Source organism: Perna viridis, chromosome 14 (assembly GCF_037379345.1).
Source record: "Perna viridis isolate PV_CMFRI_1.1 ecotype Kerala chromosome 14, ASM3737934v1, whole genome shotgun sequence".
Taxonomy (NCBI): Eukaryota; Metazoa; Mollusca; class Bivalvia; order Mytilida; family Mytilidae; genus Perna; species Perna viridis.
The window spans coordinates 31,721,352-31,743,936 of NC_142458.1; the positions used below are offsets into that span (position 1 = coordinate 31,721,352).

Below are 22,585 nucleotides of genomic sequence, written 5' to 3' on the forward strand. Positions count from 1 at the left end.
ACAACAAAGAACATAAAGTGACTAAAATCATACATACTAAGTAACAACAGTAAATGAGAGACTCGGATTCCAACAACAGTAAATAAGAGACTCGGATTCCATTAAGACCTTGAAACATGGACCAGGTGCACCGGTAAGGAAAGCTCCTCTGCTTTTTTTTAGAAAAGTCTGGGGGTAGACGAAAGAGGAAAAGAAAACTATGACACGCTGAACAAATCAGTTTTCATAGTTCAGATAGATACACGGTAAAGATCCACGAGTACATTAGTAGTGATGACTTCAGTGTTGTAGCAACATAACCCAGTTCCAGTAGCCTAATTATAAGAAGTCCATCGCGATACAAAAAGTATGCGTAGTTACGACAAGCTCTGGCATAACGTATGAGTTGTGAAAACTCCATACGCAGGTGTTGAATGAATGTAGCCACAAATGAAACGTAAGTTGGCAATTCTGAATTAAAAGTCATCAAGTTTGTCGTAAAGTTTGGTCAATAGTTTTCCTTTACCATCGATTTGTAAGTGTAGGTTAAGATATGCAGCTAATTCACAGTGTCTGTAGTATCTTTTATCTAAGTTCGTTGGGGTAGATGCGAAATCCCCAAAATTGGAATTGAATAACACTGATACGTCAAGAGCGAAATAACACTTTCATAAAACTTAATCATTTAAAGAATAATCAAGGAAACCAAGGTTATGGCGGTAATCAAAAGAATGTAACACAGGGACAAAGACCTTTATTAGCCTTGATGCTTACTTTAATCTGCACGTTCTAACATGCGGTTGATGTATACATCGATGGTCAGTTGTTTATTGTCAATTAACTGGGACAGATGTCTGACAATGAACATGCCATTTTACAGTGTGCTTTTTAGTGTCTTGCTAGTTCCCGTTATTGTGTTGACTATGATATTGCCATCGATTACCTGTGTTTTGAAACCATGCTGTTTCCAAAACCGGGAAACTGCTTCACAAGTCCTAACTTTTAATCAATGCATCAAAATTAGGTTCGTCTTATACAATAATATAAAAATAGTAAAAGGTAAATTTCCGTTAATTTCGATTTATGATTTCAATTTTTAAATCTTGTTTTTACGTTGTAGTTATTGACCAATTTCGTTCGTCTTCTTCATATTTCATGTATTTGCTTTACTTTGATTTTTATGGTCGTTTCTAATATAAGGTGTTTTTTAACTCTATAGACCACAGCCATGGTAAAAAATCGCTGACGGTAAAACAATGATAAAATGGAGTATTCATGATTTTTTTTCTTAATATAAACAAAAAGCACATTTTTAAGATTGCTTTGTGCAGCTTTTCACATATCACGAAGCCTTCAATGAAAGACCTTCATCAGAGAATCTTGAAGTTTATGATCATGTTAATGAAATGTAATTTATCTATACATGTATTTTATTGTTCCGTACTGATTTGGTTTAAAGTGAAACCTTAAAAATAATGAACAACCAAATCAATGACAACTTACAACTAAAATCTTTACCAAAAAACCTGGTGTACTTAAATAATTATTTACGCATTTGTGAAACTTTATTGAGGTAGTGGTTGTTTAGCAGCTCTTATTTAACTGTTGCCATTTAAAAGTCATGCAAAATTTGAACCAAAACATACTTTGACTCATTCTTATCAATTATAATTTTTTTCATCTGAAGACTTTGAGTAAAATATAATTCAAGTGAAAATGTATATTTTGGATGATTCATTTATATATTTCGGTTATATATCTTTCATAACACCAGAAAGATGACATGACGCCTTTGTTCAATTTCATGATATTTTCGCTTTCTTAGCAACATACGAAAGTTAAGATAGGATGTTTTACTAAAAAAACTACTTAACGTGATACTTAAGTAAAATATATTGCACCTGATAAAATTTACGGCTTTAAGTTACAATTTATTGTAAGAAAGTAATTTGATAGAATATCAGGCAATTGATTTTTGATACTGGCTTTATCAAGGTTGGGGGCAGTGTCAGGTGCGTCCGGTAGAGCTAGTCTGAAATATCCTATAATACAGTCAGAATCAAAAGCAAAGTGTCAAATTTTTTCTTTATCAATAATTTATAGATAACACTTAATTCTTTTCTTTTTTTTTTTTTTTGATGTTGAAAGAAATTATTAATTTCAGCATTTTATAGATTACAATTTTCATCTGAAGCCTTTAAGTAAAATATGATTCAGGTGAAAATGAAATTAAAAAAAAAGAGATTTTGGATAATTTATTTATATATTTTGGTTATATCAATACCAGAAGGATGACACGTCTATTTAGCTTTCTTAGGAACATACGAAAGTTAAGATAGGACGTTTTGATAAATAAAACGCCTTATCGTTATACTAAAGTAAAATATATGGCACCTGATACAATTTACTGCTTTGTATTACAATGTAATGTAAGAAAGTAATTTAATAGAATAAATGGCAGATTGAAGCCAGACACATAATAACTGAAAGTAATTCGGTCTTCTTTTTTAAAGGCTTTTTTAAATAGCTAGTTCTTAAACAATGTTAAAAGTTTAAAGTTTAAAGTTTGAACAGTTTAAAACAGTATGAATTTCATTAATGTGTACATAAGATCCCCACAAAGACTGTCATTTCGTCTATTTGTTTGACGTCTCTAACTAAGTAATCGAATATCTATTAAGATACCCTCTATCTAAAATGATTCTTAAAGAAACCTATAAATTTGTTGACTTTTAAAAAAGAGATTTACTAATGGTTTTCATTGTGCATAATAGAACCACTTATTCGTTCGTTTACGTCCGCGTTGAACACTTTGTTACGGAAGTGAGATTACAATACAATTTACATCGAGTTTTAATATTTTTTGTTCAACATTATTAATGCCATTATTCGTTCTGGTATTTAAAATATATAATACGTGGTAACAGTGATGGAACATAATACCTTCGTTGCAATTACATAATTTCAAATTTATTTAAAAAAAAAAGATAGAAAATGATTTTCCTCATTTCAATACTTAAAATAACCTGTTTACATCTGACTAAAAGGGGCACTGTTAATGTTTTAAGTGGTTTGTGCGAGATAGATTTTCTTTCATATTAGACAAATTTTATAGTAAAAAACTGCAAGTGAAATCGTCACGGACTTTTGCATTAAAGTAGTTTTTTTCCCCGACGCTGAAAGTGAGGCCAAAACACATTGGATCTGGTGAAATATAAAGATATCGTTTTCAAGGACATGCACAATTTAAGGGTACTATTTATATCAGCACTTGCTTATTTTGTCATCAATGTACATGGGATAAAATATGAAGGGCAGAATTTTCTTGTACAAGTCAGTCAAATTGACGAACGTAAAGCGGGATACAACGATCATGACTTGTTGCTTTGTACGTATAAATGTATGCTTAGCTCTGACTGTTGTGTTGCCTTCTACGATACCGTGACGGAATCATGTCTATTGGATCAATGTTGTTTTCGTCGTCAATTCGAAGTTATACTTTTGCTAAAGATGTCAAGATTAGGTAAGTTATAGTACAGAATTTGTTGTACAAATACCTCTTCGTTGAACTGTACTTTATCTGAGATCTCTTGATTTTCAGTCCCAATTGCCTCAGCACTATCAAAATTCGTTTTTTGTACATTGTATAGAGTACAGGTAATTCATAACCTAATTTATTTCAATAACCATGACATTTTTAATAGTATATACATATGAGTGTATTTATGCAATCATGTGAATGAAATATCGTTGTTACATCGTACTTAAGTAAAAGCTGAGATGCCCATATGCCTTTTCGCTATTTTAAAATTATACTTTTATATTTTAGTGGACTGTAGCGATCTTGCTTGTGGAACTCAGGAAAATGGCGTTTATGAGATTTTTCCCGACGGACTAAATATTATAAATGTTTTTTGTTACTTAAATGGCACTGACGACTCATGGACGGTAAATTGTGAAAAATTTAGAATAAGAAGCTGAACTCACTACAAAACCTGAATATAAAACGAAGTCATAGTAAAGATACACAGATAGTATTCAGTATTGCTTCTTTTATATAAAAAAGTTTTGTTACTACCTAAATACAAATTGAATAATTGTATATATTGCCAACTTCACAATTTTTATGTACTACAAACGTTCGTCAAGTGCAAACTCTCATCGGCAGAATGGGATACTGCAAAGTATGCATTTTAATATAATTGTGTTTTTACTTAAAAGGTTATTCAGCAACGAATACACGGGGATGTTAATTTTCAAAGAAACTGGACCGATTACAAGAATGGATTTGGACTCCCAAACACAGATTATTGGATAGGTAAAAAGAACACACACACACACACACACACACACACACACACACACACACACACACATATATATATATATATATATATATATATATATATATATATATATATATTTGCGCCTTTGCCGTTTTGGGAGAAAAATTTTACTCAAAATATATGACTTTAGGCGAAACTTTGATTTAGGCGAAAAAAGTGGTGTCGCCCTTATTTTCAAGTGTGTAATTTAAGTTCTTTTACATGTTTTTATGCCTTTTCCTTTTGCATGTGAGTACCCAGTGTGCCAATTTATAACATATCTTAACCAGAAACTGATTTAGTCACGCGTTTCGATTTAATGCCCTTTCATCTGCATACCTGCCTATATCGTCAATACGTGAATAATCGTCGTTGAGCGAACTTTACAAATTCATTAATTTCTTTCTTATTTTATATATATATATTGTAGAGACAGTTGTTAACCGATGTAAAATACAGAATCACATTTTGGTAATGATTTTTTCCAAATAAACACAAAAACAATAACATTTTATTAAACACATAAAGTTTCAAAATGTAACATATACTTTTTGGTGCGTATATCGAATTACAACACAATTTGATTGGTTGGAAATATCTAACAGACAAATGACGTTTAGTCCTTATTTGGACATAGAAATTAATAACAAAATTTACTATAATGTACTATGTTGACCTAGTTAAACAAAATTTATAAAATATTGACGTGTTTTGTTTACACATAATTTGCTTTTTGTCCTTGTTTTCTGACAACAAGATGTTATGTCATAGATATGTTACACCTTCTAATAGATACAGAAAGAAATGTTGAAATAATCAATAACGAAAGGAATGTCATTAAACAGTTTAATCATCAAACTGCATAGCGTTTTGATATGTGAAGAAGTAATTGAAGAGAAATGTTTGTCAAAATATTAGCTACTTCTGTCATATAAGATAAAGATATCTTAGAAAATTAATATTATTCTCTATCAAGGCTACCGGAGATGACAGGTGTATAAATAAACTGAAATATTCAACCAATTGCTACATTGCGGGCTTTGTAGGAGTCCATTGTTTAGTAGGAAAATTCTCACTTTACTCAATAACCACGGAGAAAAAAAAACTTGAGATCGATGACTCGGTGTCGTTATAAACACATTTATTGAGGTATTTATGAATCACAGGGGCGTCGTTTACTGTCGCATTACCATTACTGGTAACGTATAAGAGATACAACAAACGATTCATAATACTAGGGTTGATACAACCCGGGGATGTATATGCCTCTACTTTAGATAACTACGTATCAGACAACGATCCTTCACAAGTTTGATTGAAAGAATTTCAAATCTTCTGCCGTTCCCAATATAAATGTAAATGGGCATTTGTATTTAATTAAGTTTTTTTTGTTGGAATAAAAATCTTGCACTTATTGCATTCCAAACTTCTTTAATTCTTTTTTTGATTTGATGAATAATAAAATGTGATACTGATCAGATAGGTATAATCAATAAAGCATTCGCTTTCCACAAATATATCACGTATGATATCAATTTGAACAATGGCAAACACAATTTTATAAGATCGTTTTTTCGATTTATGACTGATAAAATTCTATAACCAAGGCTAAACATACATTAGTCGTTGCAGTATATGTAATAAAACATTTCGTTAAGGGTTAAGTATTATTTTGGTTATTGCATGTCCTTCGTTGTTTGTGTCTGTTACTGATGTCTGCTTTTGTCCCTGGTATACATTCTTTTGTTTTCTGCTGGAATCTTGGTTCTCTTGATCACACTTCCTTTTGAACCAGAAAAATATCAAATTCAAGTCAACGAATTATGATGTTGATTGATTATCGTTAGGAATGTAATGGAGAAATAAGTAGGATAAATTCCCTGATCATGTTTTGTAATGCATTATTATCAATGTATCAGACTTTTCTTGTTTATTATTCCAGTTTTCTTGTAAGGCATACTTAATAAATCATTCGTCTAAGCTATTGGCTTAGTGATGACAACATTAATATGAAAGAATCATTTTTGTTTGTTCTGATTTTTTAAAATATTATTATTTACAATATTTGTATAGCGCCAATCTAAACTGCATTTATTCTAAGCGCTTTACAGCATATAAATGATACACAATACAAAGTATGTAGTAATCAACACCTAAAATTATACGAAAGAAAATGAAAGGAGAAATATTTTTCAGAACAGTAATTATGTATCTTAGATATAGAAATGTGTAAAACCACAAAAGAAAAGACGAACAAAAAAAAAAAAAAAATTACAAACTATGTAATTAAAGGATAATTAAGTATTAAAACATTATTTAAATAGTATAAAAATAGAAATTTTTAGACGACATGACATACTTTATCATTGTTACGCTAATGATTCGCAGATATATTTAGTAATTGAACCAATTAACAACTGGTTCGAAATATCTACACGACTTGAAGCTTATGTTGAGGACATCAGCTCATGGATGACTAGCAATCTGTTAAAGCTCAACCAAGATAAGAACGTATTACTGAATCTAAAAATTATAGCAAAAGTAAAAATATCTAGAAAATAGATATTTTGATCATTTCAATGAAATAAGAAGAATTAAAAACAATAAAAACAAATATTTCCATTTAAATAAAATAAAACTCCGAAACATAAAATTACTGTGTTAAAAATACCAGTGATAAAATAGATCAATAAAATCATATTGTAACAGATACAAACCCCTGCGAAACTATGTTTTGACTAAAGCCCCGTGCAGGTCCGGGTGTTAAAAACATAGGCCTGCAGCAGCGCTAAGCTTGTCGTATAAGGCGACTAAGTAGTGCTCAGAAACCTAGCCGGGGGCTAGGCGCTCTGACCACAGAGCAACTGGGATGTGTGCCCCAGGTGGTGGAATGGGATACCCCTGGCGTGTTACATGCTGGGGTTGTCAGGCTATAATACGGAAAACCTGACCGCAAACCATAGTGGTGCACCGTGTTGGGAAAGATGCCACGTTCCTCGCACGTTAAAGAACCCTGTTGTGGTATTCGAAAGGAGTAGGAACCTTTGCGCTCCGCCACAGGAGATTAAATTGCCCGACCTTACCCATCCCCTCTTTTTCCAGTGGCAATCAACCCTATTATCCTTGTGACCCATCCTTTTTTTTTCATTTCATGTTCATTTTATCATCCATTTCATGTTCATTGTCTGAATATAGCTGAAATATTGCTGCTCGGACGTTAAACCCCAACAAACAAACAGATGTTTTGACTAAAAGAGCACAATGTGAAGATTTATTTCGCCCTAATCCTGAAAAAAAAATGCAGGATGTTTATATCATGCCGTTGTGTTCCAAAATTTACTGATATGTAAAGTATATTAATTCTGATATAAGGTTTAGCATTGCATTAGCAACATGAGTTTATGTTTAATATCTAGCTAAGAATGGCATACAGTAAAAAGGTAACAATTATTAACCCATAATTATTACATGCACAATACGACAAGCTTTAAAGAGTTCAAAATGCTACCACCAGATTGATGTCACGGCGCAGGAAATATGACCATATAGCACTTGGTTTAACTGACCTATACTGGTTATCTGTTGAATTCCAATGAAAATACGAACTTATCTTATGCTTTTATGCTTTATAGCACTGCATGGTATAGCTCCAGCATATCTCCAAAAGCTTCTGACTCTATATTGCCCATCAAGATCACTACGCTCCCAGAACTCTGTGACACGTGAAACGTCAAGAGTGAAAACGAAATCGTACGGTGATCGTAGGTTCGACAAGGCAGCTGCCACTTTATGGAATAATCTTCCCAGTAAACTGCCAGTTTAAAACCGTCAGTATTCTATTATTACACATTCGTTAAACTCAACTGCAATAAATTTAAAGACGATATCTAATGCTTGATTGCACAAAAACATTGCGTTTTCATGAAATTATAAAAAAAAATATATTGTGTCATTTTCATGAGTTAGGAGAATCCTCTCCTCAAAATACGCTCTTTCGGGTGAAACATATTTTTTTACAATATATCTGAACAGCTTTTAAATGTAAGCATAAGTATCATACATATACATAATTCAGCACAGATTAACTGCAATGCACATATTATTTTAGATAACTTAATGCTTTAATGCACAGAAACATTGCGTTCTCATAAAATTTTCAGATGTTTAGAATGGCTGAAACCGTTAACGACAATATGTTTTTGATCAATAAAATGTTGGGTTTGTATCTTAATATTGATGCGTTCGAGGTCATGATTCTTGGAGATGACATACATGTAGTGATAAAAAAATATTTGTTTGATCCGAGTGACTTTCTTAAAAGATCCCATACCTGTGCATTAGATGTTGTGATTTTCATAATAAATCAATAGGCGTAAGCTTTAAAGTATATCTTGTACTAGAAGTTATGCATTGATTTGTTGACGGATGTTGAGAGATATGAGGTCGATGAATACATGATTGCCCGGGCATGTAATGGTGAATGAGAAAGAAATTAAGATCATTCTATTACTAATTTTCTATGTAGGAATAATTTATCATGAGCCGCAGCTATATTTAGTATTTCCTTTTCTTTACATTATCCGACATTTTTATGTGATGAGAAAATCAAACTTTTAAATGTAAGCATAATTATCTTACATTTACACAATTCAGCAGAAATCAACTGTAGTTATAAAAAATCTATACTACGTTTGATCTGAATGAATTCTGTGAAAAGATTTCATATCTGTGCATTAGTTTTTTTTTTTGTGGTTTTCTTCATAAAACAATTGGCGTTAACTTTGACTTATATCTTGCTCTAGAAGTAATGAATTGATATGTTGACGAATATTGACAGAAATGAGGGTAATGAATACATAATTGTCCGGACATGTAATGGTGAATGTGTTAGAAATTAAGATCATTCTATTACTAACTTTCTTTGTAGGAATGAATTATCACGAGCAATAAAGATATTTAGTATTTCCTTTTATTTACATTATCCGAAATTAATGTGTAATGAGAAAGTCAATCTTTCATCTGTTATGATAAAGTAATTATTGATTACTTGCTTCATTTTAAAATGAAAGTACCAAGAACGTAAACACTATGTATAGAAGTTCAATATTGGCGAAGAAAGTATTTTAATTTTATTGATGTACTTTAAATTTTACTTATATCTTAGGGAGAATCATTTTTCTTAACCACATGATAAAATCGAAGAAAAAGTTCATTTAACACCAGCTCTATCAGTGTATTCAATAATTTCTCTCGAAGTAAGTATCGGAAAGCGAAGGCATTATATGAATATACTGTACTTTTTAGGACTTAGGCGAAATCTGTCCTCAAAATAGACTCTTTTGGGCGAAACAAAGTTGAGGATGAAAATTTCAAAATCGCGTGTATTAAAGCGTAAGTATTCGTCTTTTACACTACAGCAGAAATCAACTGCAAAGCACTTTATTAAGGAATTCGTTATTGAACCGAAACATGGTGTTTTCATGAAAGTTTGAGATGTTCTGAATCGCCAATATATATATAATAATCTTTGCAATGTATGTAAAAGCTTCATTATATAATGGTAAGTTTATACGAAAACGAAAAAGCTGTTTTTTACATTGGCAAATATGAGTTTATTTGAAAGTGTTATTGCTAAGAGTTAGGGACAATCTTTGACTATTCATTTTTTTTTCTACTAAAGCCCTGGATTCGTAATGAATACATTATTTCATAAAAGTTATGCGACATTCCCTATTTGTATTTCAAGATAGCATCTGACCGGTATTAAATAAATTATTATTTAGTGCTTTTGAAAACGAAAATGTTGCATTCGCACTATTCCTTTTTGGGACGAACTGATATAAAAACATGTACTTGCTCTAAATGTGCAGAATTAAGATGTCGTTTTCAAAAGAAACGTATTTTGTCACTGCATATTTATCTTAACTTTCAATCATTTTAGGGTTAATCATTGTTTCTTTTTAATGTATGTAATCTTAGCTTGATATTAAACATAAACGTATGTTGTTAATGCAATGCTAAACTTTATATCAGAATTAGTATATTTTTCTTTTCAGTAAATTCTTGAATACAACGGCATTATGAAAATATCCTCTATTTTTTCTCAGGACTTGGGCGAAACAAATACTCAAACTATGCTCTTTTGGGTGAAACATAGTTACGCAATGTATTGTATCGTATCTGTTAGAATATGAAACTGTAAGTATCCTAATATTATATATTCGTTAAACCCAAAAGCAATAAATTTTAAGAAGGTATATAATGCTTAGTTGCACAAACACATTGCGTATTAATGAAATTTTAAAATTATATTGTATCTTCTTCAGGATTCAGGCGAATCCTTTCCTCACAATACGCTCGTTTGGGTGAAACATATTTTTACAATATATCTGAACAGCTTTTAAATGTAAGCATAAGTTTCATACATTTACACATTCAGGACAAATAAACTGCAATGCAATTGTTATTTTAAATGACTTTTAATACTTAAATGCAAAGAAACATGGCGATCTCATGAAATATTGTAATTTTTAGTATAGTCGATATCGTTAGCGACAATATGTTTGATCAATAAATGATCACTAAATTGTTGTTTTTTGTATTTTAATAATGTTACGTTCAAGTTAATAATTCTCAGAGGTGACATTAATAAAAATATGTTTTGTTTGATCAGAATGGATGCTCTTAAATGATCCCATATCTTTGCATCAGTTTTTGTAGTTTTCATAATAAAACAATCGGCGCTAACTTTCTTGTAAATCTTGTACTAGAAGTTATGAATTGATTTGTTGACGGATGTTGACAGATATAAGGTTGATGAATGTGTTAAAATTTAAGATAATTCTATTGCTAATTTTTTTTTGTAGGAATGAATTATCACAAGCCGTAGAGATAATTAGACTTTCTATTTATTTACATTATCCCGTTATGTGTGTTAAATGAGAAATTCAAACTTTCATCTGTTATGAATAAGTAATTATTGTTTTTTGGCTTCGAAAACATTTTGTAAATTTTGAGATGAAAGTAGCAAGAATGTATACACTATGTACAGAATATCAATTTTGCCGAACGAAGTAATTTTATTAAATTGCATACATGTATTTACTTTAAATTTTAATCATAAAAAAAACATTTTACAGAGGGCTGCTCTATCAGTGTATACAATAATTTCTCTCAAAACAAGTATCGGAAAGCGAAGGCATAATATGAATATCCTCTATTTTTTAAGGACTTGGGCGAAATCTTTTCTCAAAGTAGACTCTTTAGGCGAAACAAAGATAAGCATGGAAATTTCAACAACCCTTGTATTAAAACGTAAGTATCCGTCTTTTACATTACAACAGAAAACAACTGCAAACCACTTTCTTAAGGAATTTTTATGTGTTCATGACAGTTCGAGATGTTCTGAATCGCCAACATATATGTGTAAAAATTTTTGTGATGTTATGAAATAACATCATTAAGTAATGGTAAGTTTATAAGATAACGTCAAAGTTGTTTTTTTGTTTTTTTTACATTGGCAAATATGAGTTTATTTGATAGAGTAATTGCTAAGAGTTAGGGACAATTCTTCGACTATTTATTCTCTTTTTTTCCCCACTAAAGCCCTAATGAAAACACTTTCTTTATAAAAATTATCTGACATTCCTACTTTTTAGTAGAAGATGGCATTTGACGGGTAGTAAATAAATCAATGCTTATTGCTTTTGAAAATAAAATTTTGTAGTCACACTATACTTTTTTCTTAGAGAAACTGAATTAAAGAATAAAAATAATAATAATAAGTATCCGTCTTTTACACTACAGCAGAAATCAACTGCAAAGCCCTTTATTTAGGAATTCTTATGTATTCATAACAGTTTGAGATGTTTTGAATCGCCAACATATATGTATAATTTTTTTTGCACTGTATGAAATAACATCATTATATAATGGTAAGTATATAGGAAAACGAAAAAGCTGTTTTTTACATTGGCAAATATGAGTTACTTTGATAGAGTAGTTTCTGAGAGTAAGGGACAATGAGAAATAGAAATCAATAACAAAACTTTCTATAATAATGTACTATGTTGACCTAGTTAAACCAAATTTATAAAATATTGACGTGTTTTGTTTACACATAATTTGCTTTTTGTCCTTGTTTTCTGACAACAAGATGTTATGTCATAGATATGTTACACTTTCAAATAGATACAGAAAGAAATGTTGAAATAATTAATAATGAAAGGAATGTCATTAAGCAATTTAGTCGTCAAACTGCATAGCGTGTACAGTCGATATGTGAAGAAGTAATTAAAGAGAAATGTTTGTCAAAATATTAACAACTACGGTCATATAAGATAAAGATATCTTAGAAAATTAATATTATTCTCTATCAAGGCTACCGGAGATGACAGGTGTATAAATAAACTGCAATATTCAACCAATTGCTACATTGTGGGCTTTGTAGGAGTCCATTGTTTAGTAGGAAAATTCTCACTTTACTCAATAACCACGGAGAAAAAAAACTTGAGATCGTGACTCGGTGTCGTTACAAGCAGATTTACTGAGGCATTTCTGAATCATGTAGGCGTCGTTTACTGTCGCATTATCATTACTTGTAACTTATAAGAAATACAACAAACGATTTATAATACTAGGGTTGATACAACCCGGGGATGTATATGCTTCTTCTTTAGATAACTACGTATCAGACAACGATCCTTCACAAGTTTGATTGAAAGAATGTCAAATCTTCTGCTGCTCCCTATACACATGTAAATGGGCATTTGTGTTTAATTAAGTTTTTTTTTGTTAGAATAAAAATCTGTCGCGTTATTGCATTCCAAACTTATTATTTCTTTTTAATTTGATGAATAATAAAATGCAATACTGATCAGATAGGTATAATCAATAAAGCATTCGTTTTCCACAAATATATCAAGTATAATATCAATTTGAACAATGGCAAACACAATTTTATCATATTTTTATTTTTTTCGATTTATGATTGATTAAATTCTATAACCTAGGCTACACTTGCATTAGTCGTTGCAGTATTTGTAATAAAAATATATATATATTTATCATTTGAATGAAATAAAAAGAATTAAAAACAATAAAAAATGTTTCCATTAAAAAATAAAAATTCAAAACATAACATTACTGTGTTAAAAATGCCAGTGATAGAATAGATCAATAAACTCATATTCTAACAGATACAAAACCCTGCGAAACTATGTTTCGACTAAAATAGCAGAATTTGAGGATTTATTTCGCCCTTATCCTGAGAAATAAATGCAGGATGTTTATATCATGCCGTTGTATTCCAGAATTTACTGATATGTAAAGTATATTAATTCTGATATAAAGTTTCGCATTGCATTAACAACATGAGTTTATGTTCAATATCTAGCTGAGGATGACGTACAGTAAAAAAGAAACAATGATTAACCCATAATTATTACGTGCACATTACGACGTTACGGCAAATTCTGCTCTTTCATGGTTTCTCTCGTATTTACAAAGAAGGACTCAACAAGTATCCGAGGAAGCCATCCAACCCAATTCGATCAAATTAAACTTTGGCGTTCAGCAGGGACGTGTTTTTGGGTCCAGAGTTCATTGTATGTTTTCTTAGCCTATCGGATACACTTGGGCAAAGATTGACCGAATTCGTTGTTACATTACGGACAGTGCTTGCAAAACTCTAACATCGAGATTGGAATACGGCAACTCCCTTATATATGGCGTGAAATCTAGTAGCTTGAACAAGCTTCAAAGAGTTCAGAATGCTACCGCCAAATTGATATTACGGCGCAGAAAATATAACCTAATAGCACTTGGTTTAATTGACCTACACTGGTTACCTGTTGAATTCCGATGTCAATACATACTGATCTTATGCTTTTTTATAGCACTGCATCATGTGCATGGTATAGCTCCAGCATATCTTCAAAAGCTTCTGAGTCTATACCGCCCATCAAGATCACTACGCTCCCAGAAATCTGTGACACTTGAAATGCCAAGAGTGAAAACGAAATCGCACGGTGATCGTAGGTTCGACAAGGCAGCTGCTACTTTATGGAACAATCTTCCCAGTGAACTGTGAGTTTTAAACTATAAGTATCCTAATATTACACATTCGTCAAACTCAACTGCAATAAATTTAAAGACGGTATCTAATGCTTGAATGCACAAAAACATTGCGTTTTCATGAAATTATAAAAAATATATTGTATCATTTTCATGAGTTAGGAGAATCCTCTCCTTAAAATACGCTCTTTCGGGCGAAACATATTTTTACAATATATCTGAACAGCTTTTAATTGTAAGCATAAATATCATACATATACACAATTCAGCACAGATCAACTGCAATGCATATATTATTTTAGATGACTTCTAATGCTTTAATGCACAAAAACATTGCGTTCTCATAAAATTTTGAGATGTTTAGAATGGCCGAAACCGTTAACAACAATATGTTTGATCAATAAAATGTTGGTTTTGTATCGATTCGTTCGAGCTCATGATTCTTGGAGATGACATACATGTAATGATAAAAAAAAATATTTATTTGATCCGAGTGACTTCTCTTAGAAGATCCCATATCTGTGCATTAGTTTTTGTAGGTTGTTTCATAACAAAACAATAGGCGTTAACTTTCAAGTATATCTTGTACTAGAAGTTATGAATTGATTTGTTGACGGATGCTGAAAGATATTAGGTTGATGAATAAATAATTGTCCGGGCATGTAATGGTGAATGTGTTAGAATTTAAGAAAATTCTATTGCTAAATTTCTTTGTTGGAATGAATTATCACTAGCCGTAGAGATAATTAGATTTTCTTGTTATTTACATTATCCCGATATGTGTGTGTAATGAGGAATTCAAACTTTCATCTGTTATGAGTAAGTAATTATTGATTATTGGCTTCGAAACAATTTGTAAATTTTGAAATGAAAGTAGCAAGAATGCATACACTATGTATAGAATTTCAATATTGCCGATGAAAGTATTTTAACTTGATTGCATACTTTAAATTTTAATTATATCTTAGGGAGAATCATCGTTCGTTACAATATGATAATTTCTACTTGATTAAGATCAAAGAAAAAAATCAATTTACAGCGGGAAGCTCTATCAGTAAATACAATAATTTTTGTCAAAATAAGTATCGGAAATCGAAGGCATGATATAAATATCCTGTATTTTATTAAGGACTTGGGCGAAATCTTTCCTCAAAATAGACTCTTTTGGGCGAAACAAAGATGAGCATGAAACTTTCAACAACCCTTGTATTAAAACGTAAGTATCCGTCTTTTACACTACAGCAGAAATTAACTGCAAAACACTTAATTAAGGAATTCTTATGTGTTCATGACAGTTTGAGATGTTCTGAATCGCCAACATATATGTATAAAATTTTTGCACTGTATGTAATAACATCATTATATAATGGTAAGTTTATACGAAAACGAAAAAACTGTTTTTACATTGGCAAATATGAGTTACTTTGATAGAGTAGTTTCTAAGAGTTAGGGACAATTCTTGCACTATTTATTTTCTTTTTATTAAAGCTTTGGATTCGTAATGAAAACGCTTTTTTGTAAAAGTTATCCGACATTCCTAATTTGTAGTTCAAGATAGCATCTGACGGGTAGTAAATAAGTCATTGTTTAGTGCTTTTGAAAATAGAATATTATATTCTAACTATACCTTTTCTTTAGAGAAACTGATATAAAGAAAAAACATGGACTTACTCTATATGTGCAGAATCTCGATGTTCTTGTTCACAAAAAGTATTTTGTCAATGCATATTTATCTTACTTTTCAACCATTGAAGGGTTAATCATTGTCTCTTTCTACTAAAGGTTATTCTTAGCTAGATATTAAACGAAAACTCATGTTTTAATGCAATGCTCAGTTTTATATCATAATTAGTGTATTTTTCATTTCAAAAAATTCTACAATACAATAGCATCATGAAATTATCCTGTATTTTTTTCAGGACTTGGGCGAAACAAATACTCAAACTGTGTTCTTTTGGGCGAAACATAGTTTCGTAAGGTTAATTGCATACATGTATTTACTTTAAATTTTAATCATATCGTAGGGAGAATCATCGTTCGTTACCATATTTTTAAGGTAAAAAAAATCATTTTACAGCGGGCAGCTCTATCAGTGTATACAAAATTTCTCTCAAAACAGGTATCGGATAGCGAAGGCATGATATGAATATCCTGTATTTTTTCTCCGGACTTGGGCGAAACAAATACTCAAACTGTGCACTTTTGGGCGAAACATAGTTTCGAAGGTTAATCGCATACATGTATTTACTTTAAATTTTAATCATATCATCTTTCGTTACCGTATTATTAAGGTAACAAAATCATTTTACAACGGGCAGCTCTATCGTTGTAAACGATAATTTCTCTCAAAACAAGTATGGCTTAGGCAAGGCATGATATGAATATCCAGCATTTTTTCCGGACTTGGGCGAAACAAATACTCAAACTGTGCACTTTTGGGCGAAACATAGTTTCGAAGGTTAATTGCATACATGTATTTACTTTAAATTTTAATCTTATCATCGTTCGTTACCGTATTATTAAGGTAACAAAATCATTTTACAACGGGCAGCTCTATCGTTGTAAACGATAATTTCTCTCAAAACAAGTATGGCAAAGCCAAGGCATGATATGAATATCCAGCATTTTTTAAGGACTTGGGCGAAATCGTTCCTCAAAATAGACTCTTTTGGGCGAAACAAAGATGAGCATGAAAACTTCAACAACCCTTGTATTAAAACGTAAGTATCCGTCTTTTACACTACAGCAGAAATTAACTGCAAATCACTTTATTAAGGAATTCTTATGTGTTCATGACAGTTTGAGATGTTCTGAATTGCCAACATATATGCATAAAAATTTTTGCACTGTATGTAATAACATCATTATATAATGGTAAATTTATACGAGAACGAAAAAACTGTTTTTACATTGGCAAATATGAGTTACTTTGATAGAGTAGTTTTTAAGAGTTAGGGACAATTCTTCCACTATTTATTTTCTTTTTGTTTTTTATTAAAGCTTTGGATTCGTAATGAAAACACTTTTTTATAAAAAATATCTGACATTCTCAATTTGTACTTCAAGATAGCATATGACGGGTAGGAACTAAATCACTGTTTAGTGTTTTTTTGTTTTGTTTTTTTTTTGTTTTTTGTCTTTTTGTTTTTTTTTGTTTTTCAAATAAAATGTTGTAGTCACACTATACCTTTTTCTTAGAGAAACTGAATTAAAAAAAAAAAAAACATGGACTTGCTTTATATGTACAGAATCTCGATGTTGTAAACAAAAACTATTTTGTCACAGCATATTTATCTTACTTTTCAACCATTTTAGTGTTAATTATTGACTCTTTCTACTGTATTTCATTCTTAGCTAGATATTAAACACAAACTCATTTTTTAATGCAATGCTCAACTTTATATCAGAATTAGTATATTTTTCATTTGAGTAAATTCTTAAATACAACGGCATTATATAAATATCCTGTATTTTTTCGCAAGACTTGGACGAAACAAATACTCAAAAACTGTGCTCTTTTGTGCGAAACATAGTTTCGTAAGGTTAATTGCATACATGTATTTACTTTAAATTTAAATCATGTCATAGGGAGAATCATCTTTCGTTACCATATTATTAAGGTAAAAAAAATCATTTTACAGCGGGTAGTTCTATCAGTGTATACAATAATTTCTTTCAAAACATAATCGGAAAGCGAAGGCATGATATGAATATCCAGTATCTTTTTAAGGACTTGGGCGAAATCTTTCTTCAAAATAGACTCTTTTGGGCGAAACAAAGATAAGCATTAAAATTTCAACAACCCTTGTGTTAAAACGTAAGTATCCGTCCTTTGCACTACAGCAGAAATCAACTACAAAGCCCTTTATTCTGATGTGTTATTGAACAGTAAATAGGCATATTCATGACAGTTTGAGATGTTCTGAATCGCCAACATATATGTATAAAATGTTTTGCACTGGATGTAATAATATCATTATATAATGGTAAGTTTATAAGAAAACGAAAAAGATGTTTTCTTCATGGGCAAATATGAGTTTATTTGAAAGTGTTATTACTAAGAGTTAGGGACAATTCTTTGACTTTTTATTTTCTTTGTTTTCTACTAAAGCCAACGATTCGTTATGAAAGAGTATACAAGGGAACCAAGGTAATAGCGGTAATCAAAAGAATTTAATCCAGGGACAAAGACCAGACATGGAAAACAGACATACACAACAAAGAACATAAAGAAACTAAAATCATACATACAAAGTTACAAAAGTAAATGAGGAACTCGGACTCCACTAAAAACTGGGAGCATGGACCAGGTGCACCGGTAGAGTAGCTTTTCTAGAAACACCCGCCGAGTTGCTCATAAAAAGTCAAGTCCGGGGTAGACGGACGAGGAAAAGAAGCCTATGACCCGTCAAATAAATTAGTTCTCCTGGTGCTGATGGATACACCATAACGATTCACGAGTTCATGATGACGACCATAAAACTTCTGTAGTGATAACTTCAATCTTGTAGCAACATAACCCTGTACCAGAAGCCTATTTGTTAGAGTTCTAGCGCGAAACAAAAAGTCTGCGTAGTTTCGGCAAGCTCTGGCATAACGTATGAATTGAGATTTGAACACTCCATACACAGGAGCCGAAGGGATGTTGCCACAGATGAAAGGAAAGTTGACAATTCTGAACGAAATGTCATCACGTTTGTCGTAAAGTTTGGTCAATAGTTTTCCTTTATCATCGATTTCTATGTGTAGGTCAAGATATGAGGCTGACTTCACAGTGTTTGTAGTATCCTTTATCTCAAGTACTTTTGGGTAGATGCGATGTATCAAATCCCCGAAATTAGGATTGTTTAAAGATAATACGTCATCTATATAGTGGAAACTGAGATTGAAGGATCTAGCCAAACGATATTCTTTCTTTCTGATCAGATCAGCTATACAGACAGCCTCATAAGATTGACGGAATAGGTCAGCAAGAAAAGGAGCATAATTTGTTCCCATTGGAATGCCGACTGTTTGTTGAAAAACACGTCCACCACACTGGACAAATATGTTGTCGATTAAAAATTCCAGCATTTTGTAAACATCTTCCTCTGTATACATTATTTTATAAAAGTTATCCGACATTCCTTATTTGTATTTCAAGATAGCATATGACGGGTAGTAAATAAATTATTGTTTAGTGCTTTTGAAAAAAAAATGTTGCATTCACACTATACCTTTTTGGGAGAAACTGATATAAAAACATGTACTTGCTCTAAATGTGCAGAATCAAGGTGTTGTTATCAACAAAAAGTACTTTGTCACTGCATATTTATCTTACCTTTCAGTCATTTCGGGTTAATCATTGTTTCTTTTTACTGTATGTCATTCTTAGCTAGATATTAAACATAAACTCATCTTGTTAACACAGTGCTAAACCTTATACCGGAATGATTATGAATTTCGCTTTCAATAAATTCTGGAATAGAACGGCATTATATAGATATCGAATTTTTTTTCAGGATTTTGGCGAAAGAAATCCTCAAATTATACTTTTTGAGTTGAATTATGGTTTCATAAGGTTGAGTAACTGCTAGTATAAAACATCGTAAGTATCAGATTAATACACATTCAGTGAGCTCTTCTGTAATCAATTGAAATACGGTTTCTACTGTTTAAATGCATAGAAAGAGTAATCAACTGAACCAGGATTCCAGCGGAAATCAAAAGAATGTTATCGATTACAATTAAAACTGTGAGCATTGACCAGGTGTACTGGTAGGGTGGGCATCCTCTGCTTTTCTAGAAACACCAACTTGGTTGCTCATAAAAAGTCAAGTCCGAGGTCGACGAAAAAAAAGAAAAAATAGACGTTCAACAAATAGGTTATTATGGTGCAGATAACACAGTAACTATCCACGAGTACCTGATGATGACCATGTACTTTGTTGTGATGATTTCAATCTGGAAGCATCAGTAACCATGTTCCAAAAGTCTAACTGTAAGAATTATAGAGTGATACAAAAAGTCTGTGTAGGAACGGCAAGCTCTGACTTATGATTTGTGATTTGTGAACTTTATACGCAAATACTGAAGAAATGTTGCAAAGAAAGTTTGAAATTGAAAAGAAAGTTGACAATACGGAAAGAAAAGTCATCGCGTTTGTCGTATACTTTGTCAACAGTTTCCTTTACCATCGATTTGTACGTGTAAGTCAAGATATAAGGCCGAATCAACAGTGTCGGTAGTATTCTTTATCTCAGGTTCTTATGGGAAGATGCGATGTATAAACTAGGACTGTTTAATGACAATAAATCACCTTTTTAACGGAAACAAGAGCATCTGATAAAACTATGTTATGTTCTTCGTCGGTCAACTATTATCTTTCCTTTTTGTTTAGTTTGAGAAAATCTTTTGTCGTCCCTTTTATGGTCATTGGACTGTTGGAAATATTAGATACTAATAGCACGTCACATGTGACTGTTTGATGCACAGTGTGTAAGTTTGTTTACCATGTATGTTGATGATTAATTGTGTGTGGTTATAGGTGGTCTGATCCCATCAAATATTTAGAGGGAACTTCTGATAAGTTATCAACTGCTAATCTCACTGTTAATCTCGAAGTTTGAAAATCAACAGTTGACTACTTAATGCATACTATAGGTCAAGGATTAATCAAGGGAACCAAGGTTATAGCGGTAATCAAAATAATGTAATGCAGGGACAAAGACCCGACATGGAAAACAGACATACACAACAAAGAACATAAAGTAACTAAAATCATACATACAAAGTCAAGTAACAAAAGCAAATGAGCAACTCGGACTCCACTAAAAACTGGGAGCATGGACCAGGTGCATCGGTAGGGTAAGCGTCCTCTGCTTTTCTAGAAACACCTGCCTACTTGCTCATAAAAAGCCAAGTCCGGGACAAACGAGGGAAGGAAAACTATGACCCGTTGAATAAATCAGTTTTCATGGTGCAGATGTCAAGAACATGTCTAACCCTTATTGCTAAAGTTGAAGCAATTGTTCAGTTCGTTACTCCAACGCAAATAATGAGGTATATGGTCATGTTTGATTTCTATAGAAATTTGTTTTCTAATTTTGCTACTGCCGTTGAACATTTAACACAACTTCTTAGTTTTAGTGAGAATCCCATCTTTCGGTCGAATGGCAAATGCCAGATAACTGTTGAAAATATAAAATCACTGTTGACTAGTTTTCCGGTCTTAATATCTCCAGATTAAGAAAATGTTTTCATACTTTTTGTAGACGCAAGCGACGTTTATGTTGGAGCTGTCCTGTGCAAGGAGAGGCCAGATCTTCTAAACCAACCAATTCCATATTTTAGGTAGAAATTAATATTGAAAAAGAATGTTTTACAATATTATAAGCTTTATAGCATTTTGATTTGTATTTAGGGGGTGTTAGAATGCTATATATGTTTATTACATTCAAGGTGAATATGTTTTAGCTACTATTATACTTGTTTGATTATTATTGCTAAATACAAAAATAGTAATATTGTAAATATATTATTTTAATAAATGATTTTTTCTAGACTTTATAACCAAACAAGTACTGTTTTTCGCGACTCTTTAATGATGCATTACAATGATGTAAATTGGTCCAGAACTTTCGTAGTATTTTTAGAACATTTTTGACTTTGTACTTAAATGCTGGATTTCTTACACTCAAATTAATTTAATCGACTCATCAGTGTTTTTTTTTTTTTTTTTTGGGAAGGGGGGGGAGCTATTTTATAAAAGTGCTTTAATTCTTTAAATACTAGACTTATATACATACATTTGTACCTTGAATTAAGTGTTGAATAGTACATTGGACTCGATGGATATTAACATTTTCAATGAAATTTTTAATCATGGAATTTGTAACGTTTTATTTAAATGATTGAAATCGTAATTTTTCGCTTGTTGACTGAACTTTTTGACATTTACTAAAAAACTAACTATGTGGTATTCCATTGATATAATCAGAAATCAATGGGTTAGAATTTAACATTTAACACCCTGCCTGTAAAAAACATCACATAAAAACAAACTTGCTGAAGTATTTGATGACATTTCACTTGTCATTCTAATCACAACATGTCTACACTATAATTTAAGGAATGAATAACTGGTCTCTGTAAATACAACCTTAATGTAATTACTGATGACAGATGACTGAACGCTCCCCAACAGACCATATTTTGATTAGATACTT

General features: G+C 31.5%; 2 protein-coding genes across 9 annotated transcripts in view; both read left to right on the forward strand.

The window, feature by feature from the left end:
- The first annotated feature begins 3,032 nt into the window (after positions 1 to 3,032).
- The window catches only part of LOC148598997 (microfibril-associated glycoprotein 4-like), a 134,665-nt gene continuing 115,112 nt past the window's right edge, over positions 3,033 to 22,585 (forward strand). Inside the window, exons 1-3 of the mRNA XM_088560094.1 lie at positions 3,033 to 3,502; positions 3,809 to 3,927; positions 4,201 to 4,297. Coding sequence (XP_088416220.1) covers positions 3,217 to 3,502; positions 3,809 to 3,927; positions 4,201 to 4,297 — 502 coding nt within the window. The 5' untranslated portion in view covers positions 3,033 to 3,216. The remainder of the gene's footprint in view (positions 3,503 to 3,808; positions 3,928 to 4,200; positions 4,298 to 22,585) is intronic.
- Positions 7,222 to 22,585, forward strand: part of LOC148598998 (uncharacterized) — a 38,167-nt gene continuing 22,803 nt past the window's right edge. For 2 of the 8 annotated variants that reach the window (XM_088560098.1, XM_088560097.1), the window contains exons 1-8: positions 8,859 to 9,695; positions 10,412 to 10,502; positions 11,533 to 11,618; positions 14,201 to 14,390; positions 15,508 to 15,594; positions 17,012 to 17,098; positions 19,880 to 19,965; positions 21,632 to 21,710. In XM_088560098.1, coding sequence (XP_088416224.1) covers positions 10,495 to 10,502; positions 11,533 to 11,618; positions 14,201 to 14,390; positions 15,508 to 15,594; positions 17,012 to 17,098; positions 19,880 to 19,922 — 501 coding nt within the window. In that variant the 5' untranslated portion in view covers positions 8,859 to 9,695; positions 10,412 to 10,494 and the 3' untranslated portion in view covers positions 19,923 to 19,965; positions 21,632 to 21,710. The other 6 variants (XM_088560095.1, XM_088560096.1, XM_088560100.1 and 3 more) reach the window with 6 other exon arrangements.